This window comes from Notolepis coatsorum (genome assembly GCF_963971535.1).
Source record: "Notolepis coatsorum genome assembly, chromosome: 1".
Lineage (NCBI taxonomy): Eukaryota > Metazoa > Chordata > Actinopteri > Aulopiformes > Paralepididae > Notolepis > Notolepis coatsorum.
Genome location: NC_140165.1, coordinates 315,810,848 through 315,835,907, shown reverse-complemented (window position 1 = coordinate 315,835,907; position 25,060 = coordinate 315,810,848). Strand labels below are relative to the sequence as shown.

The window sequence follows — 25,060 nt, the reverse complement described above, 5'->3', positions numbered from 1 at the left end:
ACTCTCTTGAGCGGGGTCTTTGGCTAGGCGCCGCTCTGTGTTCAATAGATACCGCTCCGTAGCTTCTTTCTTTGCGTGAAAGGTGGGCATTCCCTCTCGCCTCAGGAGTGGAGTTGCGTATCTCATCACTCCGCTGACTGTGACTCTCTTTGTCCCTTGCTCGAGGAGGTTTATGGCGTAAATGTCTTCTTTAGAACGAATGTCTTTCTTTTCGTTCTTAAAGGGCATTGTCTCTAGTGTCCATAGCCTCTCGACATGCTGCAGGAGAGTGGTGTCTTCTTCTGTCACTCTGGAGTGGAGGCAGCTAGTGGCTGCTGTTCGGTTAAGAGATTTAGCGAGGGGGCCTTGTAGTGTCCATCCTAGGCGGGTCTCGACTGCTGCAGGACAGCCTCTGGGTCCTGTATGGACCCGGTCTATCGGGACTGAGGTCTGCATGGTCGGAGCCTATCAGCAGGGTCGGGGTGGCGCCGTCTATGAGCGGGATAGGTAGTTGACGCAGGTGCACATATTTATCCATCAGCTTGGCGATGGGGTAGGTGTACTGTGATAGTCCTATTTCTTGGCTGGTGAAAGCATTTGTAATCCTATACCGTCGCTCTGGCTGCCCGCTTGCTGCGATAGTGAAGGAGACATTCTCGCCTTTTATCGTCTTTAAATCTCTTCTTATTGTCCGAATCGTCATTTGGTTCTCGCTCCCCCGCAGTCCCAGCTGGGCCGCAGCGGACGCGAGCAGAAGGGTCTTCTCTGACCCGTCATCAAGGACGGCGTAAGTGTCCATGACTTTATCTTGGTAGCTCAATGTTACACGGACTACCTTTAAGAGCACTTGGGCGCCGCTGCTGCTGGCGGGGTCAATGTACATGACACTTGCCTTGGTGCTGCTCGATGGTGCAGGTGCAGGCTTTCTTCTGTTACTGTCGTGTAGGACATCTAGGTGGGCTCCGTCACACCGACTGCACCTCTTCTTTAGGCGGCACTCGGCTGCCATGTGACTGCGCGCACATCGGTAACAGCGCCTGTTGGACTTTATCCATTGACTCACTTCTTCTGCATTCATCTTGGTGAACAGGTCACATTGTGACAGCCAGTGTTCCTTCTCGCAGTACGGGCACACCATCTTCCACTTCTCTTTCCTCGAGGGGGTACTGTGGTTCTTACTGCTCGGTACTGATTCTGATTGGTGCATGACAGTCACCGATCTTCTTCCATCGTTTATTCTCCTGGGTCCCTCTCTGGAGCTTGGTGTGCTCCGCACGAACGTATCCAGTCGTAAGCTGCTGACTTCTCTCGCCAGGAAGTCGGCTAGATCGAGGAGGGATAGTTCGGGACCGTTAGGATCACGGTGGTCTCTCTGCCGCCTAAAGCGCTCTTGTCTGGCGGGTGGCAGCTTCTCTAAAATCCTCTCGACGTTAGAGTTGGCGTATAGCTCGTGCATACCCTTTTCTCGTTGTGCTCCCAGCATCCCTACCAGGGACTGCACTCTTATAGACAGGTCGTCTAATGAGCGATTGTCTGTTGCTGGGGTTAGGCGGTCAATATGCCTTATCTCTTGGATTACGTAATCCCATATACGTCCATATCTCTGGTCCAGCGCTGCTAGAGCCGCGGTGTATGGGGTCGTAGAGGTGGCATAGGCTAGCGCTATATTGTGCGCTCGGGGTACTTTCAGGTGCTTCAGTAATATTGCATACTTGTGGCGTTCATCAACGACATCCACCATCATTGTCTCTAAGCACATTCGGAGCTCCGTGTACTGTGCTCGATTCTCATGGGTGAAGTCTGGAATCGTCGGTGTGCCAATGTATGACGCCGTGGATGGCTGATACATCGGCGAGCGTTGGGGGAGAGGCCTCCTAGGCGAGTCTCCTCTTGCGCCTCTCTGTGGGCTGGTACCGGCAGGGTACCATGGCCCGCTGGTCCAGGTGCTATTCCTCGGGGCTGGTCGTGCGTCGTGCTCACCCGTGAATAGAGTCGGGGGTCTGTAGCGCAGCGCCGCGGGGGTATAGCCTGGGCTGTACTGGACCTCCTGGTCCGGTGGAGTACTGTGCTGTCGTCGGGCTTGGTTCTCCTCCTCTCCCTCTTCTTCTTCTATCAGGTCCTCTAGATCCTGTAGTCGTTTATTTAGCTTCTCCGCAGTGTATGCTGCTCCTTCCTTGTAGCTGGGTCTCGCTTGGACCGGTCGGGGAAGGGGGTCTGCGGGGGGTATAGGCTTGGTCTGTTGGTCAAGTTCAGGGTCGCTTGCTCGGTTAGGAGACGCTGCCCTTGACTGTTGTCTCGACGAGTTCCTTGAACCCCTGGCGGAGGGAGAGGGTGTTGCCTTGAGGATCAGCTGCTCCATTAGTTGCGCTTGTAGCTTGTCGCGCTCGGCTTGTAGTCTGTCGCGCTCGGTTTCGCGCTGGATGAGAGCGAGGTCACGCTCTGCTTCTCTTTGGGCACCGGCAGGCGTCTCATCTCCAGGCGTATGCCCTCTTCTTCGCTCCGTTGCTGTGTCTGGAGTCAATCGCGTTCACCCTGAAGTCGATCGCGTTCACCCTGGAGTCGATCGCGTTCGGTAGAGGCTGTCAGGCTGACGAGGAACGCCTGTGATAGCATCCTCTCCGCTTCGCTGGGGGAAGACGGTTGTAGAGGTGAGCCGCTCCTGGCGGTACTCGTTGGGGAGTCCTGGAGCTCTATTTCCTCGGCGCTCTCCTCCTCTTCTTCCGTGCAGAGTTCTCTCTCTGTAGGGTTGTCTTCCTCCTGGGGCTGGTCGGGGACTACTTCTTCGGTATTGGCGGGGGGTAAAGGCATGTCTGTTCCCTCCTGGTCCCCACCGTGAGCTTGGTCAGTTACATTAGAACCCACTAGGGCCTCTGTGGTCGGGGTAACCTGGTCGTTAAGGTCAGACATAATTTTACTTTCTACTTTTACCGCGTTTACCGTTTGTAGAAGGCTAGGTAGTTGACTGACAGCGTAATCCTCTAAGTACGGAGGTGGCTGTCGTCTGCGCTGCGGGCGTTCTACGTTAGGAGGACCGTTTCATGGAGTGTTCATCATAGGCCATTTCAATATTAATAACACTATATTAATATTACACTAGTTACCCTCCGGCTCGAAGGACCAATTGTAACTGAGGGGTACAATTCCCTGACTGTATTGATAAGTATGGTATCATTAAACCACTACCGCTTTATGTACTTTAACTACTGGCCACACAGTACATGTTATAGATATGATGAACACTTTCCCACCATGAAACCAAGTCCACACAAATGTATCCGTCGAATCTTTAATATATAGCAAAGGGTATATACAACGTTCACGTAATGACATTTATGATTTGAATGCACTTGTAAGGCAAATGAGTATTCGTAGGCAAATCAACATTGAATGTCCAATCTCTGGTTACGCAGGAAGCAAGTATACAACCTGGTTCTTTAGGGAACTATAGCGATGGTACTTAATGATTATAGCTGGATACACTAAAGGGGGTCCCGCTGGTTGTAAGTCAGTAGGGGGGGGGGGGGTTAGGAGAGCCGCTGGCGATATCCCATCTGGCCAACGATTTCTTGGGAGAATTCAGAGTGCTGAACACGGTGCCCACAGAACCTTGGTCCACAGATGAATACCGTTGGGCCCTCTTGTAGACGGTAGCTGCCGGTCCACAACGAAGAGACGTGAGGCGACCTCACTCGAGTTAGAGCGCCGTCTCACCTGGACTCCTCTCGGGGGTAGTTCCAACACTTACCAGTGTTGGCTGTTATCCATGGCATAATCAAAGCACCCAAAGCAAGTAGATAATCCAAGCCGTGTAGGGCTCGCCGTCGTCCGGGTAAGGTAATCCAATGTGCAGGTCCACTCGTCCTTGCCCAGAACTCCTCGGATGAAAGCACCACACGTGGTCTGCCCAGCCTGGTTAAGACTCTAGATAACGCGAGGAAAACGATGGGGGTACTGCTCACTTTATAACTCTAACCGAACGATGCACCATACATAATAGACTATTATTAACTTAATAGAAATACGTCCCACTCGACGGTATAGTGCCAAACTATGACAATTCAACTATTAATCCACACGATGTCTCAATGCCATTCTGAGGCCAAGTTGACCATACTGCACCACACGTGTATCGTGGGTGAGGCTTAACGTCTTGCCACTAGGTTGGAGGGTAAAGAACTAAGGGCTAAGGGAAGTTCTACTTTACTTGCGCCATATATATATGCGCTGTGAACAAATAGTACCATTCGTATTTCGGCAGACGTATTCCTACGCCGAACCGGGGCTAGTAACGACATGTTCGTCGGCACGATTGAACTTGAACCAAGGGGCTTGGCTGCTGGCGCCAGGTTCTTGTCCAATGAGAGAATGAAACTATTATGGGCTGTTAGTAGACTAAAGGGATATTCAGTGTATATGTACAAGGAATATACAAGGGATATCAAACGATATACAAATACTATTAAATATATATCCATAAATAAATATATATATTCGGTTTAATCTGATCCTTCACAACATATACACTTGCACCAAGTTCAACAACGTCCTTCGGAATAGGAAAGGTCTTTATTGCCAAGTAGTTTTACACATGCAAGGAATTTGATTTGGTAATTTGGTGCGACATTAATTAACGGACAGACAATTATGATGGAATCAAATAAAATGAGAGTATAAACTAGATTAAAATAGAGGCATAATATAATTATAAAATAGGCCAGGGCAGTACAACTGTGCACGACGTGGTAGAGTAGACACCAATTAGAATTAAAAACAACAATACAGTGGGATGGAATATTTATCGTGGGCTGTGCAATTGAGCATTAATGTGCAAAAAGAATGAACGGTGAAGAATGAACAGTATGAAGAGTTTTGATTGTATATACAGATGGCATTCGCCGCACGCGGCAGCTGCAATGCAATCACGCAGCAGACGTATTCACTCCTGGGAAATGACTAAAAACTTCCACTGGAAAGCAATGCGTTCCACAAATGAGGTGTGATTGGTCCTTTTCACATGGCTCGGCTGAGGGAATTCAATTTCTTAGCAATATATATTTTGAGTTGTGATGGTTTTCACAGTTTGAAAGCCTATTTTCCATCTATGAATCAAACTCTTGGGAAATAATCACACGGCATTCATAATGTGTAGAGAGAAGTCGATAAGATTGGAAAGTAGCCCTTATTATAGATTTATGTACAGTAGTGGAGTCAGTTTTAGACGTCTATGCTGCATCCACTGTCTGAATGGTAATGTGGTTCTCAGTCTAGTGGATATGTGTGTGTGTGTGTATACCTCGTTTATGTGAAAAATCTGAACAATTTCAAGAGACACTTTTTGACATCCTGATTTTCAAGTTTTGTTTTTGTCACATATAAGGTACATTCCAGTGGAATGGTTGGTTCTGTATGAGCCTCCCGAGATTGTGCTTCGTACAGTAAAAAGAATAAAGACAACACTATACAAAATATACAAACTAAAGTAAAAAATAAATGAATACATTTTAAGAAATATAAAAATATATATATTATATTTTCTACTAAGTAGATACTTTGGGGCCTACTTGCTTTGACAAAGTATTAAAGTTTTCTCTCCATATGTAACGGATGGTCCCGCGAGGCGCAGGCACGATGGACTTCAGATGTTGTGAAGTGACTGGGGGGCGAGTAGCGGTGCTCTATGGGTTAAACTCGCTCTCACCCTCAAAAGACGCATAGACACGTTGCAAAGCAGTGAGTTCACGTCTTGGTATAGCGGTCTGTGCTGTCGACCCGCGGTGCGGCAGACCGCGGGTTTGAAACTCCCTCGGGGGCATCGAAGTTTAAGGTGACGCTATGACAACCGTTTATCTTTTTATTAAATGTTTTACATTATATAGACTCTGATATAGACATCATCTATGAACACAATACTCTATAGAGAGAAATGTTAATTAAATTGTAATTGAGAAAAGGCTGACTAAAGACCAATGCATTAGACCCAGGGGGTGCCAAACCCAATTACCAAGGGAACCGAAATTTAAAAGTGTATATATATATACACTATACAAAATATATATTTTGTATGCTGGACACATAATAATACCTAAAAACCGGTGCATTTTCCTGAGGTCACTAGGTAAAAAAAACGTTTATCTATTAAATTTGAGCCCCAGCTCGATATGTTGTTGTTCATTCCCTGGAGCCTCAATGAATGCAATGAAAGCTCTTTGTTTAAAAGGTAAGGCGGTGTCCATGGATATTGGCCTATTATAGTTTCTGTTATACACTTTTATTATACATTTGAATTACATACGTCTTATTGGGTTTCAATTAATCATTCACCAACAAGGGTTTGTAAGATGAGCAATTCTCGGTTAAAGTGTCCTGGAAGGAGAACAACACACACTCCGGCACGACAGTCACGTACGCAAACATCTCACCTCGGCGTTCACTGCAGGTCTCGCGCAAAACCAATTATTCCCATGGCTTTGCTTTCACAGTGAGTATGTGAAATGCATTAAAAATAATGAGGAATTTGCAAGCTAATAATGCTGGAGGCCAGCTGGAAATGCTAGGTGGCCGGGCCATGTTTTGGCCCGCAGGCCTTGGGTTTGATACATTAGGAAATGAATTGGGCCTGATAAAAAAAAAAAAAAAAAAAAAAAGAAAAAAAAAGGAGAGTATAACGGATGCCTTTCCAGAATAGCGATGTTAAAATATCCAATTTGCATAAGTTAGTTGTTGGACATTTTCTCAACGAGTACACGGTCTAATACGGTGTTCGAGCCAGCTGTGTTTGTTTACAGACTCGGGTTACCAGCTAAATAGTCAATCTAAGTGATCAAATAAGATAAGATAAGATATTCCTTTATTGATCCCCTTGGGGAAATTCGGGCATCATAGCAGAATGGGGGGGGGAGGGGAGGGGAGGGGGGGGGGGGGTACAGGTATGGGCAGTGTAGAGCGACTATTTGACAACTAAAAGGCCGCTGAGAGTGCTTTGGCAGGGAGGCGTCTATACTTTTACCAGTTCTGCGATCTGATTGGCCACTGACGTTTCTGGTCATGTGACATGTGCGCCAATCGCGTGACGCCTGTTTCTGCACCTATTTCCACCTCGAACAGCCTGCAAACTACCTAACGCCTAGTTTATCACTGGTTAAGCTTAGGCGACTCTTTCGAAGTTGGTTATGGTTAAGAGTTTGGAATCAGGGCTGGTGTTCTATCGCCCTGCTCTAAGACAAACTCTAACCTTAACCAACTTCGAAAGAGTGCCTAAGCTTAACCGGTGAAAGAACTTGCCGTCACACGATATCGCCATGCTCTAAGACAAACTCTAACCTTAACCAACTTCGAAAGGGTGCCTAAGCTTAACCGGTGATAGAAACGGGCGTCACACGATTGGCGCACATGTCACATGACCAGAAACGTCAGTGGCCAATCAGATCGCAGAACGCAACGTGGAACTGGAAATGGAAATGGGTTGGTAAAACCGTAAAAGTAATGACGCGACAGGGAGATCTGTCCGACACGCGAGTCCAATGAATGAGCCATATGAGTCCATAGCTGCAGTTCAAGTTATTTTTTTTATTGAGCCTTCGGTTACATGCTCTTGCAGATGGTGTATGGATTTCGATGGTAACTGAGTAACGTAGCGCGGTCAACAGAAATACAGGCACCCTGCCTCAGTGCCTCACCCTCTCTCTCTCTCTAACAAACAAACACTGTGGTTCCTATAGGCACAGGTGATATTAATTACCGTTCTTCCCAGGTGACCCACCCACACCTCCAGACAGACCCACCCACACCTCCAGACAGACACACCCACACCTCCAGACAGACACACCCACACCTCCAGACAGACACACCCACACCTCCAGACAGACACACCCACACCTCCAGACAGACACACCCACACCTCCAGACAGACACACCCACACCTCCAGACAGACACACCCACACCTCCAGACAGACACACCCACACCTCCAGACAGACACACCCACACCTCCAGACAGACACACCCACACCTCCAGACAGACACACCCACACCTCCAGACAGACACACCCACACCTCCAGACAGACACACCCACACCTCCAGACAGACACACCCACACCTCCAGACAGACACACCCACACCTCCAGACAGACACACCCACCACCACCACTGGTGACAAAGTGACATGCACCTCTCTGCTCCTACAGGCAGGGTAATAGTAAGAGACATAAATACAGGCAATAAAATGATGGTACAGTAGAAAAGTAAAAAAACGGGCAGTGTAAACAATATAATTAACTCTGAATATATGCATCTGAGCAAGTAAGCAGTGTAATTAAAGGTGCAGATGAGGGTCTGTATGCCTTTATAAGTTACAATAAATATGGTCAATAACACAGAATCTGAATATATATATATATATATATATATATATATATATAGTAAGTATACACGGGTGCACTATACATAAGGTACCCTAACTGGCATGATATACGCCATACTTTATACGATACGAATACAATAGTAATAATAACGTTGCTTGTGCAAAGCCATCTCCGTCACTGCACACACTCTCTCGTTCTCTTTTACACATCTCTCTCCAATCGGAGAGCGAACGAGCCCTCCCCCCGCCTGCGCTGATTTACTATCAACAACTCTGCTAAGGCCTTCATTAAAGGCTCACGACAGGCCAGCGGTACTTAGTTGGTTTTCAAGTGTTGTTTCAAGTTTCTTTAATAGTTGTCATACAGAAGTACAGAATACTTTCATACAAAATGCTTCTTACTGTTACGCTCCAGAGACTGTGCTAGACAAGATAGTATCAAATAACATAGTATAGCATGTAATTTAGAAGAAAAAAATTAGGTCAGTGTTCGGTATAGACATATGTACAATGTTCTGAGTTACCATATAATATACAATACTATGCAGTGTACTAATGTACAGTACTATATAGTGCAAAGCAGAAATGGGATGAGGTACAATTTAGGTACAATTTACAGTAAGGTGTACGAGTTGTAGTGCAATCTGTTGTGTGTGTGTGTGTGTGTGAGAAAGGACAACGCAAGTCAACTTTGTGCTTACCGTGATATCTCGAACGCAGGGCCGGACGTAGCACATTTGGTGCCCCCCTAGGCAAGCTTCACCCCTGGCGCGTATTTTAACACGACGTCAAACACTGCCACGGCTTTATAGAAAAAACGGGTTATGTATTTTAACACTGCATCAAACTATATCCATATAAACTGGATATCATCCTGTATCTCGTTTGAAAATATATCCATCCAGCCCTATGGTTAAGGTTAGGGTTAGTTACAGAATGCATGTAACTCAGGCGGATGGGTGGCGCAGCGGACTAAGCGCTCGTCACCAACGCGAGAGATACTGGTATCGAATCCGGCTGTCAGCGTTGCCTCCGGCTTGGCCGGCCGTCATACTGGCTCAATTGGCAGAGTCAGCGGGAGGGAAGCCGGTGGGGTGGTATTCTGGTCGTTGTAAACGGCGACTCCTACAGGTCGGTCAGGGCGCCTGCACAGCGAGGAAGGGAGATGGTGGGGGTATAGTGTGAGCCTCCCACACGTTACACCTCCCCAGTGAGAGTCCGCGCTGGCAGGTGAAAAGAAGTGGCTGGCTGACTCCGCATGTATCGGAGGGGACATGCGATAGTATCCATCAACCCTCCTTAGACCGACCAGTGGGGGGCACATGCGAGCAACGACCAGGAAAGGGGAGGGGGGGAATTGGTGCGACTAAATTGGGATGGGAGAAAAAACACAGAAAAACAGGAGGAGAAAAAGTGGATACAAAAAAAAAATGCATGTAACTCAATGTAATTTACATAAACAAAATGTGTGCGTGTGTGACTGTTTTACATGTGCATCCTTGCTACGGCTCTTTCAGGGGTTTATCTTGCGTGTGTTTCTTTCCATGAGTCGACCGAGTTTTTCCTATATGTTCATTATTGTTATCTGCTCTTCAGACGCCGTGCTGCCGGCCTGTCTGCCTACTTTTGACCAGAGGTTCCTCCATAGAACCAGGTGCTGGACCTCAGGCTTTGGAACCACTGAAGAAGGAGCAGGTAGACTGGAATACTATACTCTGAGCATAACAAATCACTATATACAGTACATTTTCTTTATTCATTCATTCAGTTTTTTCATTCAGTTTATTTTGTTTCGTACATGGGGGGTACAGTTCATCTTTGCACAATATCACCAACATATTTTTTTTTCTTTTTCTTTTTAATATGATACACCCATGGCCGAAAAGGAAAACGTATGTTTCCTGCCCCCTTCCAAACTTCATATTTATTTTAACATAATGGTCAGCTCAAGTGCACCTTACAGCTTCATACCATATAATAATAATATAATAATCATTACCATAATTATGATAACAATAATAATAATGATAATATGACCATTAATAATAATAATAATATTGCTAGATACCAATAAACAAACAAAAAAAACCTGCGTCACGAGCATCGGATGCATGGAAAAGAGAAAAAAAACTAAAAATATATATGGCTTTATTTAACCAGGTTTGTCCCAATTGAGATCCAGGATCTCTTTAAGACCTGGCCAAGAATAGCAGCAACACAAAGTTTCAACATACACACATAGACGAGTAACTTTATAATATGGTCAGATAAAACATTTGCACACAGAAAACGTGGTTAACAATAGGCTTCACCATCAGCCTTAAATACATTCACGGTTACCAAGCTTTGAATCTTCAGATCGGACTGGAGATTGTTCCATGCAGTAGGTGCGGAAAACCTAAAAGCTTTCTTTCCCATTTCTGTTCGGACATTGGGAACGGCAAAGTGCATAAAATCCTTCCAACGGAGATTGTAATTTCCACCATTCAAATTTAAAAGAGACGATAAATAAATCGGAACCATATACCAAGAATCAAAACATACCAATGGCTGAGCCGACGTACACATGAGGAAGTCCAGTTCACGTTAGAATATAATACACAATGGTGAGTACGAGCAGGGGTGTAGCTCCAGATTCTGGGCCCCATGAAAGAATGTATTTGTAGGCCCCCAGTGAATGCGAGCGCGCGTAATTTTTTTGGAAATTTTTTTATTGATGAAAACACATAATATAGTTTTTACCTATACATTCGGATCCGCAGTTCAGCACCTGCACTGTTGGTGGGTGAGCCTAGTAAAGGATGTCGCATTGCGTTCATCTTCAATGAATGGACCAATGCAAAAGCCCCCCCTCTCTCTCTATATATATCTCTCACACACACACACACACACACACACACACACACACACACACACACACACACACACACACTCACTTCAGAAACAAACATAGTATCAATGAGAGCATCAATAATACACCTGAGTGATGTCTAGTAAAAACAAAAAAAAAAAAAAATGTTTGGGGCCCCCTCTCAGTGCTGGGCCCTTGGAATCATCCTAAGCTACCCCCCCCCCAGCTACGCCCCTGAGTACGAGATCCACAGTTTGTTATAAATCTCAGAGCCCCATGATACACGCTATCCAGCATGTGGAGACAGTGAGCTATCTGTGCATAACGATTCACTATATACAGTACATGTATGGAATACTCTCTGTGCTTAACAATTCACTACTGTAATTACATACATCTAACTCTGTGCTTAACAATTCACTATATACATACATCTATGGAATACAAATACAAATCTGTGCATTCAAATCACTTTATACATGCATCTATGGAATACAGATCTGTGCATAACAAATCATTATATACATCTATGGAATACAGATCTGTGCATAACGTCTGAGAAGATTAGTTGAGAGGGTTTCAGATCACCGTGCGCGCACATCCATCATTCATGGTCTCGGTTCAGATGCAGATGAGCAAATATGTTTATGCTAAAATCAAGGTTTTTCCCTTTTTTGGAATAATTTCAATATTTCCCATGAGCACATGTTTGAAAGAAGATGGACCGTTGTTTCGCCATTATATGATGTCATAAAATAATGACTTTTTCTCAAATCCATCAATCACAAGCTCATCATGGTAAATGGGGACAGTGGCTCAGGAGGCAGAGCGGTTGTCTGGTAATCGGAAGGTTCCCGGTTCGATTCTCGCTCCTCCCTGGCAGCGTGTCGACGTGTCCTTGAGCAAGGCACTTAACCGCCACCTGCTCCACAATGAGCAGGTTGCCACCTAGCATGGTCGCCTCTGCTGTCGGTGGGGGCGACCATACAAGGTGCCGACCTGCTCATCGTGAATCAGTTAAGGGGTTAAATGTCTTGCTCAAGGACACGTCGACACGCTGCCCCCGGGAGGAGCGGGAATCGAACCGGGAACCTCCGGATTACCAGACGACCAGCTCTTACTTCCTGAGCCACTGTCGCCCCATTTGACCATTTAATGTTCTTTATTGGTTTTGATTGATTGATTGAAAACGTTATTGACCGATTGCAAAATGGGTACAATATACAGTACGGCTCAATACACACAATTGTTAACACTATAGCACAGCCGACAAGGGGTCACATGACCCCTAGGCATTTTCAATAAATGTATCCTCGTCACTCGGTCGAGCTCCAGCTCTGTCACTCAATGACTTTTCCTAAAAGTACCCGTTTTATCTGCAGCACGGTTTCTGAAATTTCAAAATGACTTCAGGAAAATGGAATTGGAACGTTATTTCTGCTGAGCGGCCACCTCCCTCCCTCCTTCATCCTCCCTCCCTTTCACTCTCTCCCTCCCTTTCTCTCTCTCTCCCTCTCTCTCTCCTTCTCCCTCCCTCTCTCTCTCTCTTTCTCCCTCTTTCTCTCTCTCTCTACCTCCCTCTCTCTCTCTCTCTCTCTCTCTCTCTCTCTCTCTCTCCCTCCCTCCATTGACCTTCTCTCCCTCCCATCTCCATTCTAAAGGCCCTCCTTGACCCTCTCTCCCTTTCACTCTCTCCCTCCCTTTCTCTCTCTCCCTTTCTCTCCCTCCCTCTCTCTCTCTCTCTCTCTCTCTCTCTCCCTCTCTCTCTCCTTCTCCCTCCCTCTCTCCTTCTCTTTCTCCCTCTTTCCCTCTCTCTATACCTCTCTCTCTCTCTCTCTCTCTCTCTCTCTCTCTCTCTCTCTCTCTCTCTCTCTCTCTCTCTCTCTCTCTCTCTCTCCCCCTCCCTCCATTGACCTTCTCTCCCTCCCATCTCCATTCTAAAGGCTGTCGGGTCATCTGACCCGTTTTCCGGCGGGAATTAGTGTAATTTTCTCCATGGCTGTGCTAGTGTTAATATAAGGGGATGCAGCAGACCAGAGAAAGACTTTTGTCTTGTTTACATCAGGGTCCCCCATTTTCAATTCATCATAACATCGTCCGTCATGGTCAGAGTGATTTTTTGATCTTGGGGATACATGAGGTAAAGATGAAACGCAGCTATAGTGACCCCCCCTCCTGTTGTCTCCCCCCACGCAGTGGCCGGCTCCCAGGACCTGAGGGAGGTCAGTGTGGAGGTCATCGACTCGGCCGTGTGTAACAGCAGCCGGGTCTACTCAGGTAGCGTGTCCAAGAACATGCTGTGTGCCGGAGACCTGGACGGGGGCAAGGATTCCTGCCAGGTGGGCTTACTGTGCTTTTTTTTCTCCATTTAAAGGGGAACTATCTTATAAATGGCCTTTTTCAGTGTTTAGCATTGTTTCCTTTTTAAAACTTTATTTTTTTAGCGTTTATCGCTTTTCTGGTCAAGCATGACCGACAGTTGTAGGGTGAAACGGGAGAGAGAGCAGGGGGAGACATTCGGCAAATGACGGCGAGTCCGGGAATCGAACTCGGAGTCAACCAGATCCGTGACGCAGCACGGAGTCCCGCGACGCAGCGCGGTAACATGGTGTGCTACTGGAGCACCCTAGCATTGTTTCCTAGCTATGTGGACTTATATTAATATGATCTATGTCTCTAATTCTCATATTGGCGCATTCTTCCAATTCTCCCCTCACAATATTCACCCTCGCTGAACTGAGTCATCTGAAAATGTGCTGATCTGTGATGTCAGAGAGACACCGCTGCATGATAATCATCATGTCCCGCGGCGGTTTACCATTGTGGTTGGAGCCCAGGCTCAAAACGGCTTAAGATCTTGAGGTAGAAAAATGCTGTTTTTGAAGACTTGATTAGAAATACAAAACAATTAATTAAAAAAAATATATAATTACAGAGGTGTTCCATAAACTCACAGGAATTGTGTAAAAGTGCCCAAATAGTGAAAGAAAGTTAAATAGTTCCACTTTAATTTAATTTTTATTTATTCGTATACATGGAATTATTACAGTCCAACGGTACATATTATTAATATTGCCGCACTACCAAACAGTTAAACCCTTTCACTGCGATGATAAAGGTTAACCCTTTCACTGCCACACGACACAGCCGGTTAACCCTTTCGCTGCCACGCGACAGAAGGTTAACCCTTTACTATCACACTATACCGACGGTAGCAGTGAAAGGGTTTTAAGAACCGCGTCGGTAGTCTACAAGTTTCAAGTTTCTTTATTAGTTGTCATACAGAAGTACAGAATACTTTTATATAAAATTAGGGATGCTCGATATTGGATTTTTTACCGATATTCCGATATTGTCCAACTCTTAATTTCCGATACCGATATCAACCGATATCAACCGATACCGATATATGCAGGGTTTTCCCGTCCAAAAAACTGAATAATTTCAGGTAACTAATCATTTCACTGGATATATATATAACAAATATTGTTATTGTTTTTTTTTGTTTTTAAACCGATACCGATATTTTCCGATATCACATTTTACTGCCGATATCGGCCGATAATATCGGTCGGCCGATAATATCGGACATCCCTATATAAAATGCTTCTTTCTGTTTTGCTCCAGAGATTGTGCTAGATAAAAATAGATGAGTATAAAATAGAAGTCAAGTACGTAGACGAGTGCTCAATGTACATATATACAATATACAATGCAGAGTAGAAAAGTAACTGAGTTACAATATACAGTGCAATGGGATGAGGTACAATTTAGGTACAATTTACAGTAAGGTGTGATGAGGTATGAGTTGTAGTGCAAATTCTTTACCAATAAATATAAAGTGTGTTTAGGTGTTCTAAAGTGGGTGCTGCAGTGAGTTGTTTGTTTAAAGTGAGTGTGTGCATGTGGATGTGTGTGCTGTGAGTGTATTTGATGGGTTTGTTACAATATTTATACAATAACCTGTTGCTCTTCCAGGGTGACAGCGGAGGTCCTCTGGTGTGCGAGGCTGACCAGGATGACCGCTGGTACCTGGCGGGCATCACCAGCTGGGGCAGTGGCTGTGGCAGGAGCCAACAGCCTGGGGTCTACACCAAGGTCACCAGCGTACTGTCGTGGATCTACAGCACCATGCAGGTCAGACGGAGGGAGAGACGGAGGGAGGGAGAGGGAGAGGGGTAGGGGTGGGTGCAGGGACGTGCACAGGACTTTAGAGGGGCAGGTGCTCAAAAGCTGAAAAGGGCACTGTGTGCCTGTGTGCGTGTGTGACGCGAGCGCGTGAAGTGCGCAAGCCTGATTTTTGGGGGGGTTTTGGTGATCGAATATTGAACTATAATAATCAGTGCAGGAGCTCACTTATCCTTGAAAGAAATGTTGGCATAAAAAGGGCACTTTTTTTATGAGGCACAAAAGGGCAGGTGCTCGAGCACCCTTTGGGCTCTTATCTGTGCACGTGCCTGGGTGGGTGGTGTAGACTCTACACTGTAGAGGTACAGTAGGTGGGATATACTACTGGGGTGATGTGGGAATACTGTGGTCCCACCATCCTGTACATGATGCAGGTAGTTCAGCTGACAGGTTGGCAAAAAAAAGGATACTCAGGATAGTATATATTATACACGCATCTATACCACTAGTACAGGGGTTCTCAAACTATTTCATACCGCCACCCCATTTTATTGAGGATTTTATTTGGGGACCCCACACTTAATGTATCGTGTATCTTCTACCTTTACATGGGGCACAGATGTAATGAAGGCAAATATCAGTCGAGTTGCAGCCGGTTTATCACAATGAAGTTGAACACGTGTCTCATTCTCTCCTGCAGCAAGAGAAGCCATGATGACCATGATGACGATGATGGCCACTCCCCTTGGCATGGCCACTCCCCTCGCCATGGCCACTCCCCTCGGCATGGCCACTCCCCTTGCCATGGCCACTCCTTTCGGCATGGCCACTCCCCTTGCCATGGCCACTCCCCTCGGCACGGCCACTCCCCTCGGCATGGCCACTCCCCTTGACATGGCCACTCCCCTTGCTATGACCACTCCCATTGACACGGCCACTCCCCTTGATATGACCACTCCCCTCGGCACGGCCACTCCCCTTGGCATGGCCACTCCCCTTGACATGGCCACTCCCCTCGACACGGCCACTCCCCTTGACATGGCCACTCCCCTCGGCATGGCCACTCCCCTCGACATGGCCACTCCCCTCGGCATGGCCACTCCCCTCGACATGGTCACTCCCCTCGACATGACCTCATCCACTGGCAGCCAGTCATCCCCCTCTTCCCGCTCGGCGACGCCCCCTCTCGGGACTGGTGGATGTACAGACGGGAGGAGTGGATGAAGACATGAGCCAGTGGTTCTCAACGGGAGGTTCAGGGAACCCCCCCCCCTCCAAGAAAAATGGCGAATACAGTAATTTGATTGTAATATCACTAATGTTTTATTCACTAGAAGTAAGTCCATTGAGAGAAAGTACAAGGATGACTACTCGCTACATGGAATTCTGGATTTGATCCCGTGCACCTGAGGCAACACGGAGGTAAAAACCCATCAAATGGGCGTCCTCCTCGGACAACACGTATGAATGTCGGGGTCCTCGATGAGAACACGGTCGAGGGCCTCGGAGATAGAATGACGGACAAGAGGTTGAACACTGCGTTGGGGGGGGGGGGGGGGGGGGGGGGGGGGGGGGGCGGTCAGGCGACGCAATTTAACATGGGGTGTTTCTCCACTAACTTTATTTGACTATAACCACATCAAACTTATTTTTTTATTTTTAAATTTACATTTTTTTTTGCCTAATTTCTCCCGTTTTTCTCTCCCGTCCCAATTTAGTCGTTGTGCCAATTGCTCCCCCTCCCCTACCTGGTTGTTGTTCGCATGTTCTCCTACGAGTCGGTACAAGGGCGTCGTCCCGAGTCGATCGCACGCCTCCTCCGATACGTGCGGCGACAGCCAGTGACGTCTTTTCACTTGGCAGCGAGGACTGTGTAAAGTGTAACGCGTGGTGGGAGGGCACGCTATCTCCACCACCAAGTCCTGCCCCCGCTGAGCAAGCGCCGAGACCTGACCTGTAGGCGTCGCTGTCCACAACGCCAGCTTCCCCACCCCCTAACACTGCCAATTGTATTAGTATGAACGACCAGCCAAGCTGGTAGCAACGCCGAGAGCTGGGCTCGAACCCAGCGTCTCCTGCGTTGGTGACGAGCGCAATCTCCGCTACGCCACCCGACCGCCCCTAAACTTCAGACTTGTTGTAGCACACTTCAGACTTGTTGTAGCACACTTCAGACTTGTTGTAGCACACTTCAGACTTGTTGTAGCACACTTCAGACTTGTTGTAGCACACTTCAGACTTGTTGTAGCACACTTCAGACTTGTTGTAGCACACTTCAGACTTGTTGTAGCACACTTCAGACTTGTTGTAGCACACTTCAGACTTGTTGTAGCACACTTCAGACTTGTTGTAGCACACTTCAGACTTGTTGTAGCACACTTCAGACTTGTTGTAGCACACTTCAGACTTGTTGTAGCACACTTCAGACTTGTTGTAGCACACTTCAGACTTGTTGTAGCACACTTCAGACTTGTTGTAGCACACTTCAGACTTGTTGTAGCACACTTCAGACTTGTTGTAGCACACTTCAGACTTGTTGTAGCACACTTCAGACTTGTTGTAGCACACTTCAGACTTGTTGTAGCACACTTCAGACTTGTTGTAGCACACTTCAGACTTGTTGTAGCACACTTCAGACTTGTTGTAGCACACTTCAGACTTGTTGTAGCACACTTCAGACTTGTTGTAGCACACTTCAGACTTGTTGTAGCACACTTCAGACTTGTTGTAGCACACTTCAGACTTGTTGTAGCACACTTCAGACTTGTTGTAGCACACTTCAGACTTGTTGTAGCACACTTCAGACTTGTTGTAGCACACTTCAGACTTGTTGTAGCACACTTCAGACTTGTTGTAGCACACTTCAGACTTGTTGTAGCACACTTCAGACTTGTTGTAGCACACTTCAGACTTGTTGTAGCACACTTCAGACTTGTTGTAGCACACTTCAGACTTGTTGTAGCACACTTCAGACTTGTTGTAGCACACTTCAGACTTGTTGTAGCACACTTCAGACTTGTTGTAGCACACTTCAGACTTGTTGTAGCACACTTCAGACTTGTTGTAGCACACTTCAGACTTGTTGTAGCACACTTCAGACTTGTTGTAGCACACTTCAGACTTGTTGTAGCACACTTCAGACTTGTTGTAGCACACTTCAGACTTGTTGTAGCACACTTCAGACTTGTTGTAGCACACTTCAGACTTGTTGTAGCACACTTCAGACTTGTTGTAGCACACTTCAGACTTGTTGTAGCACACTTCAGACTTGTTGTAGCACACTTCAGACTTGTTGTAGCACACTTCAGACTTGTTGTAGCACACTTCAGACTTGTTGTAGCACACTTCAGACTTGTTGTAGCACACTTCAGACTTGTTGTAGCACACTTCAGACTTGTTGTAGCACACTTCAGACTTGTTGTAGCACACTTCAGACTTGTTGTAGCACACTTCAGACTTGTTGTAGCACACTTCAGACTTGTTGTAGCACACTTCAGACTTGTTGTAGCACACTTCAGACTTGTTGTAGCACACTTCAGACTTGTTGTAGCACACTTCAGACTTGTTGTAGCACACTTCAGACTTGTTGTAGCACACTTCAGACTTGTTGTAGCACACTTCAGACTTGTTGTAGCACACTTCAGACTTGTTGTAGCACACTTCAGACTTGTTGTAGCACACTTCAGACTTGTTGTAGCACACTTCAGACTTGTTGTAGCACACTTCAGACTTGTTGTAGCACACTTCAGACTTGTTGTAGCACACTTCAGACTTGTTGTAGCACACTTCAGACTTGTTGTAGCACACTTCAGACTTGTTGTAGCACACTTCAGACTTGTTGTAGCACACTTCAGACTTGTTGTAGCACACTTCAGACTTGTTGTAGCACACTTCAGACTTGTTGTACACTTCAGACTTGTTGTAGCACACTTCAGACTTGTTGTAGCACACTTCAGACTTGTTGTAGCACACTTCAGACTTGTTGTAGCACACTTCAGACTTGTTGTAGCACACTTCAGACTTGTTGTAGCACACTTCAGACTTGTTGTAGCACACTTCAGACTTGTTGTAGCACACTTCAGACTTGTTGTAGCACACTTCAGACTTGTTGTAGCACACTTCAGACTTGTTGTAGCACACTTCAGACTTGTTGTAGCACACTTCAGACTTGTTGTAGCACACTTCAGACTTGTTGTAGCACACTTCAGACTTGTTGTAGCACACTTCAGACTTGTTGTAGCACACTTCAGACTTGTTGTAGCACACTTCAGACTTGTTGTAGCACACTTCAGACTTGTTGTAGCACACTTCAGACTTGTTGTAGCACACTTCAGACTTGTTGTAGCACACTTCAGACTTGTTGTAGCACACTTCAGACTTGTTGTAGCACACTTCAGACTTGTTGTAGCACACTTCAGACTTGTTGTAGCACACTTCAGACTTGTTGTAGCACACTTCAGACTTGTTGTAGCACACTTCAGACTTGTTGTAGCACACTTCAGACTTGTTGTAGCACACTTCAGACTTGTTGTAGCACACTTCAGACTTGTTGTAGCACACTTCAGACTTGTTGTAGCACACTTCAGACTTGTTGTAGCACACTTCAGACTTGTTGTAGCACACTTCAGACTTGTTGTAGCACACTTCAGACTTGTTGTAGCACACTTCAGACTTGTTGTAGCACACTTCAGACTTGTTGTAGCACACTTCAGACTTGTTGTAGCACACTTCAGACTTGTTGTAGCACACTTCAGACTTGTTGTAGCACACTTCAGACTTGTTGTAGCACACTTCAGACTTGTTGTAGCACACTTCAGACTTGTTGTAGCACACTTCAGACTTGTTGTAGCACACTTCAGACTTGTTGTAGCACACTTCAGACTTGTTGTAGCACACTTCAGACTTGTTGTAGCACACTTCAGACTTGTTGTAGCACACTTCAGACTTGTTGTAGCACACTTCAGACTTGTTGTAGCACACTTCAGACTTGTTGTAGCACACTTCAGACTTGTTGTAGCACACTTCAGACTTGTTGTAGCACACTTCAGACTTGTTGTAGCACACTTCAGACTTGTTGTAGCACACTTCAGACTTGTTGTAGCACACTTCAGACTTGTTGTAGCACACTTCAGACTTGTTGTAGCACACTTCAGACTTGTTGTAGCACACTTCAGACTTGTTGTAGCACACTTCAGACTTGTTGTAGCACACTTCAGACTTGTTGTAGCACACTTCAGACTTGTTGTAGCACACTTCAGACTTGTTGTAGCACACTTCAGACTTGTTGTAGCACACTTCAGACTTGTTGTAGCACACTTCAGACTTGTTGTAGCACACTTCAGACTTGTTGTAGCACACTTCAGACTTGTTGTAGCACACTTCAGACTTGTTGTAGCACACTTCAGACTTGTTGTAGCACACTTCAGACTTGTTGTAGCACACTTCAGACTTGTTGTAGCACACTTCAGACTTGTTGTAGCACACTTCAGACTTGTTGTAGCACACTTCAGACTTGTTGTAGCACACTTCAGACTTGTTGTAGCACACTTCAGACTTGTTGTAGCACACTTCAGACTTGTTGTAGCACACTTCAGACTTGTTGTAGCACACTTCAGACTTGTTGTAGCACACTTCAGACTTGTTGTAGCACACTTCAGACTTGTTGTAGCACACTTCAGACTTGTTGTAGCACACTTCAGACTTGTTGTAGCACACTTCAGACTTGTTGTAGCACACTTCAGACTTGTTGTAGCACACTTCAGACTTGTTGTAGCACACTTCAGACTTGTTGTAGCACACTTCAGACTTGTTGTAGCACACTTCAGACTTGTTGTAGCACACTTCAGACTTGTTGTAGCACACTTCAGACTTGTTGTAGCACACTTCAGACTTGTTGTAGCACACTTCAGACTTGTTGTAGCACACTTCAGACTTGTTGTAGCACACTTCAGACTTGTTGTAGCACACTTCAGACTTGTTGTAGCACACTTCAGACTTGTTGTAGCACACTTCAGACTTGTTGTAGCACACTTCAGACTTGTTGTAGCACACTTCAGACTTGTTGTAGCACACTTCAGACTTGTTGTAGCACACTTCAGACTTGTATGTATCACACGCGACACAGCTGTACGTGTTACAGAATCTGTGCAATGACCTCGGCGTCGTGTCCGTCCGTCCCCCCCCCCCGCCCCCCCCCCCCCCCCCCCCCCCACCCTGTGTGGCGGTTTTTGTTTTGTTCTTCCTGCTTTTAAATTCTCTTGCTATACAATTATGTATTTAATACGTCGACCTGGCAGATTATGCAGCCTTTTATTAAGAGTGTGGCCTGTGCATCCCTACTCGCTCTTTTTAAACCCTACTCGCTCCTTTAAACCCTACCTTACTCATTTTTTTTTATTTTATCTCTTAATTTATGCTTTTAAGAATTGGTTTGAAAACAAAGACTATATCTAAGAATGTAGAGGTGTGTTTTATCTCTCAGGCACGCGTCTATACTTCCTGCAAGCAAGTTGTTCTTTTGTGCGCGAACTGATTGGCCACTGACGTTTCTGGTCATGTGACATGTGCGCCCAATCGTTGGTTAAGGTTAGAGTTTGTCTTCGAGCAGCGGGCGATAGAACGCCAGCCCTGATTCCAAACTCTAACCTTAACCAACTGCGAAAGAGTCGCCTAAGCTTAACCAGTGATAAGCGTTAGGTCGTTTGCAGGCTGTTCGGCGCGGAAATGGGCTAAGAAGACACTGCTCGTCATGCGATTGGCGCAACATGTCACATGACCAGAAACGTTTAGTGGCCAATCAGAGCAACGCGGAAGGACAACTTGCTTGCGGGAAGTATAGACGCCTCAGGGACACCGGTCTTTGGCGGCGTGTTGACCTCTAGAATGAACGTGTCGTCCCCATCCCACCACCCTCCTCGTGTGAATCGGCGCGCCTGCGTGCGGCTTGTATGCGGTGTACATATATATTATAAATATATATATATATTTTCATGATGATGATGATGATGGTGCAAATCACAACTTCCTCACTAATGAAAATTGTATTACTATATTACGTGTGTTTTAAATGTAGCCTATTAATGTCAGGCTCCTCGTTTATGTTACCACCACTGTGAACTTGCTCTGGAATTCCTCCTGCATGCGACAGATTCCGGTTGGTTTTATCCCCGTCGGCTGTATGTGTGCACTGGAAATGTTGTCTGTGAGACTTGTCTTTGTTTGTTTAACATGGCTATGTGTGTGTAAGGGATGATGGGAGATTAATCAATAAATAAATCAAACCAAGAGATCCGTTGAAATCGCTCTTAATTGAAAGTTGACACGTGCAGCACACCTTCAAGTTTTGTTTTATTTGTCACATGTAAGGTACATTTACATTTAGTCATTTAGCTGCAACGCTTTTATCCAAAGCGACTTACAAGTGCTGTACGACAAGTCCCCCCCCCCCCTCACTCCACCCACCCAACCACCTCCAATGTACAGTTTCCCACCCCACCTACCCACCCCCCCCCCCCCCCACTCCACCCACCCAACCTCCTCCAATGTACAGTTTCTTCCCCCTCAAATGTATAATATACTCTCGTTTTAGACAATTTTTGTACACATAAACAGTACTGTATATTGGTAGATCTGCTATGTCTTAAATATCTAGATGCAACAGTATACTGTGTACCTGTATGTCATATTATGTCATGTATGTTATGATGAATTGAAAATGGGGGACCCTGGTGTAAACGAGACAAAAGTCTTTCTCTGGTCTGCATCCCCTTAACAATTGTGTGTATTGAGCCGTACTGTATTGTACCCATTCTGCAAGCAGCAGGAAGGGTATGCCTCTTACAGCCGAGTAACAATGTTAATCTAACAGTGCTGAAACTTGGGTGCTGCAGTGATGAGTGCATATAGTAGTAAAGACTTATTAGTAGGAAGAGTGCATGATAGTATACGACGGTAAGAATGTTATTTAAACATTTATTTTTTACATGTACACAGTGAAATATTTGGTTGTTCTGTTACCTCCCGAGATTGTACAGTAAAAAGAATAAAGGCCAAACACTATACACAATATACAAACTAAAGTACAAAATGCAAACAAATAATGAGGTACAAATACAAGCTTTTTGAAGCAAAAAAAAATAGCATAAGACGCGACCACCATAAGCTGTCAATCACTCACGGAGTCACGGGCATAATAACAGAGAGAGAGAGAGGTGGGGCCGGAGAGTAGACTGTGGGTGGATGTGTGAATGAGACCGAGGGAGAGAAGAGGGGGAGAGAGAGAGAGAGAGGGGGAGAGAGAGTGTGCAGTCAAGTCTCTGCAGGACTGAACAAACACAGACGCTCCAAGACTATACCCCTCGTCGCCGCATCATCACATGGTTATCCAAGAATACCTTTAATAAAAAATATATATATATAATTCATATATTCGCAGCAGTAGAGCTGGATACATATAGAGCGGAGGGCAGCAACAGATGAGAGCATTTGGAACAGTATAATAACCAGGAACCCGCGTCCAACGTGCACAAGGAGGACAATAAAAGAGGTAAGGCGCGCGTTTCGGGTTGGAATGATGTGCGCTCCAGCCAATCCAGGGATGATGGCACAACGTCTATATATATTTGAGTCGGTGTCGCTCATAATGCTGAATAAATGATGGATTAACTTCTTGATGATCACAGTTTTTTGGGCGCATAATACGCTAAAATAAAAATAAATTATCATAAAGAAGTTGCTCTTTATGGATATTATTATGGACACTGTTACATCTATATCTATCTGGTCTGATCAAGTCATAATAATGCCGTTTGTTTCCGACGAATCACGAGAAGTTATAATAATAATGCCAATGCGATATTTTAGAGGTGTTTTTATTAATATCCGATCATGCAGCCTTCCGACGATAAACCCGCTGCTTCGATTAACAACAAGTGGGATGTTGTTGTTTTAATAATCGGTTCATCGGCGCTCTGGCCATGAGGGTGTGTCCCGTCTGTCTGTCGCTGATCGGCGCGCCTCTATAACCTTCACGGAGCGCATCCTCTGCGAACAGCAGGGACCAAAAGACTCATGTCCTCAAAATCTGGTGATTATCAGATAAAAAAATATACATATAGGTCTACAGTTATAGTAATCGATATGCATGTGATTGTCATCTTGACTTGAACGTGTCGGGGTTTGCTCATTGCTCTATATATTGAAGGGATGTTCCAGTTAATGGTGGATTCGATGACGTTTTTCAGTCTGGAGGAAAATCCACAGGTTGTTGGGGAAATGTCTCTTTTGATTTTGAATAGCTATATAACTGGACAATGCTCATTGCTTTGTATAGGCTCGTAAAGATAGGCTGGGTATAATATTTGTGCGCACATCAAGAGATAGGCATCAGCCAATACACGCTTCTATAGGATGCTTAGTTGTGCGCATCAAAGCTACTGTCTGTGAGACACACGTTGCCTCGTCTCTGTCTCGCAAGGCTGTATTATTGTTGATTCCTTTTGCATCGTTATCGTCCGGAACCTTTTCCCCATAATGCGCCAATAAGTGGTACCCCGAATTCATGGGAACAGTTGCCATGGAGATAACATGGCGAAAGGTACGTTGTTGTTGTCATGGTAATGTAATGTCATCACGACGACAGAGATATGCAAAGGGCGGGTCACGGTGACCTCCTGCATGCTATGGCCTATATTTATTTAATTTGGCCCATATTTGTTCATTATTTCTTAGGAGCCACTTCTTAT

General features: G+C 45.6%; 1 protein-coding gene across 1 annotated transcript in view; it reads left to right on the top strand.

Annotated features, from left to right (window-relative positions):
* Positions 1 to 16,843, top strand: part of tmprss13a (transmembrane serine protease 13a) — a 52,160-nt gene extending 35,317 nt beyond the window's left edge. The window contains exons 10-13 of the mRNA XM_084316962.1: positions 9,935 to 10,033; positions 13,386 to 13,528; positions 15,168 to 15,326; positions 16,018 to 16,843. Coding sequence (XP_084173088.1) covers positions 9,935 to 10,033; positions 13,386 to 13,528; positions 15,168 to 15,326; positions 16,018 to 16,032 — 416 coding nt within the window. The 3' untranslated portion in view covers positions 16,033 to 16,843. The remainder of the gene's footprint in view (positions 1 to 9,934; positions 10,034 to 13,385; positions 13,529 to 15,167; positions 15,327 to 16,017) is intronic.
* Positions 16,844 to 25,060: the final 8,217 nt, after the last annotated feature.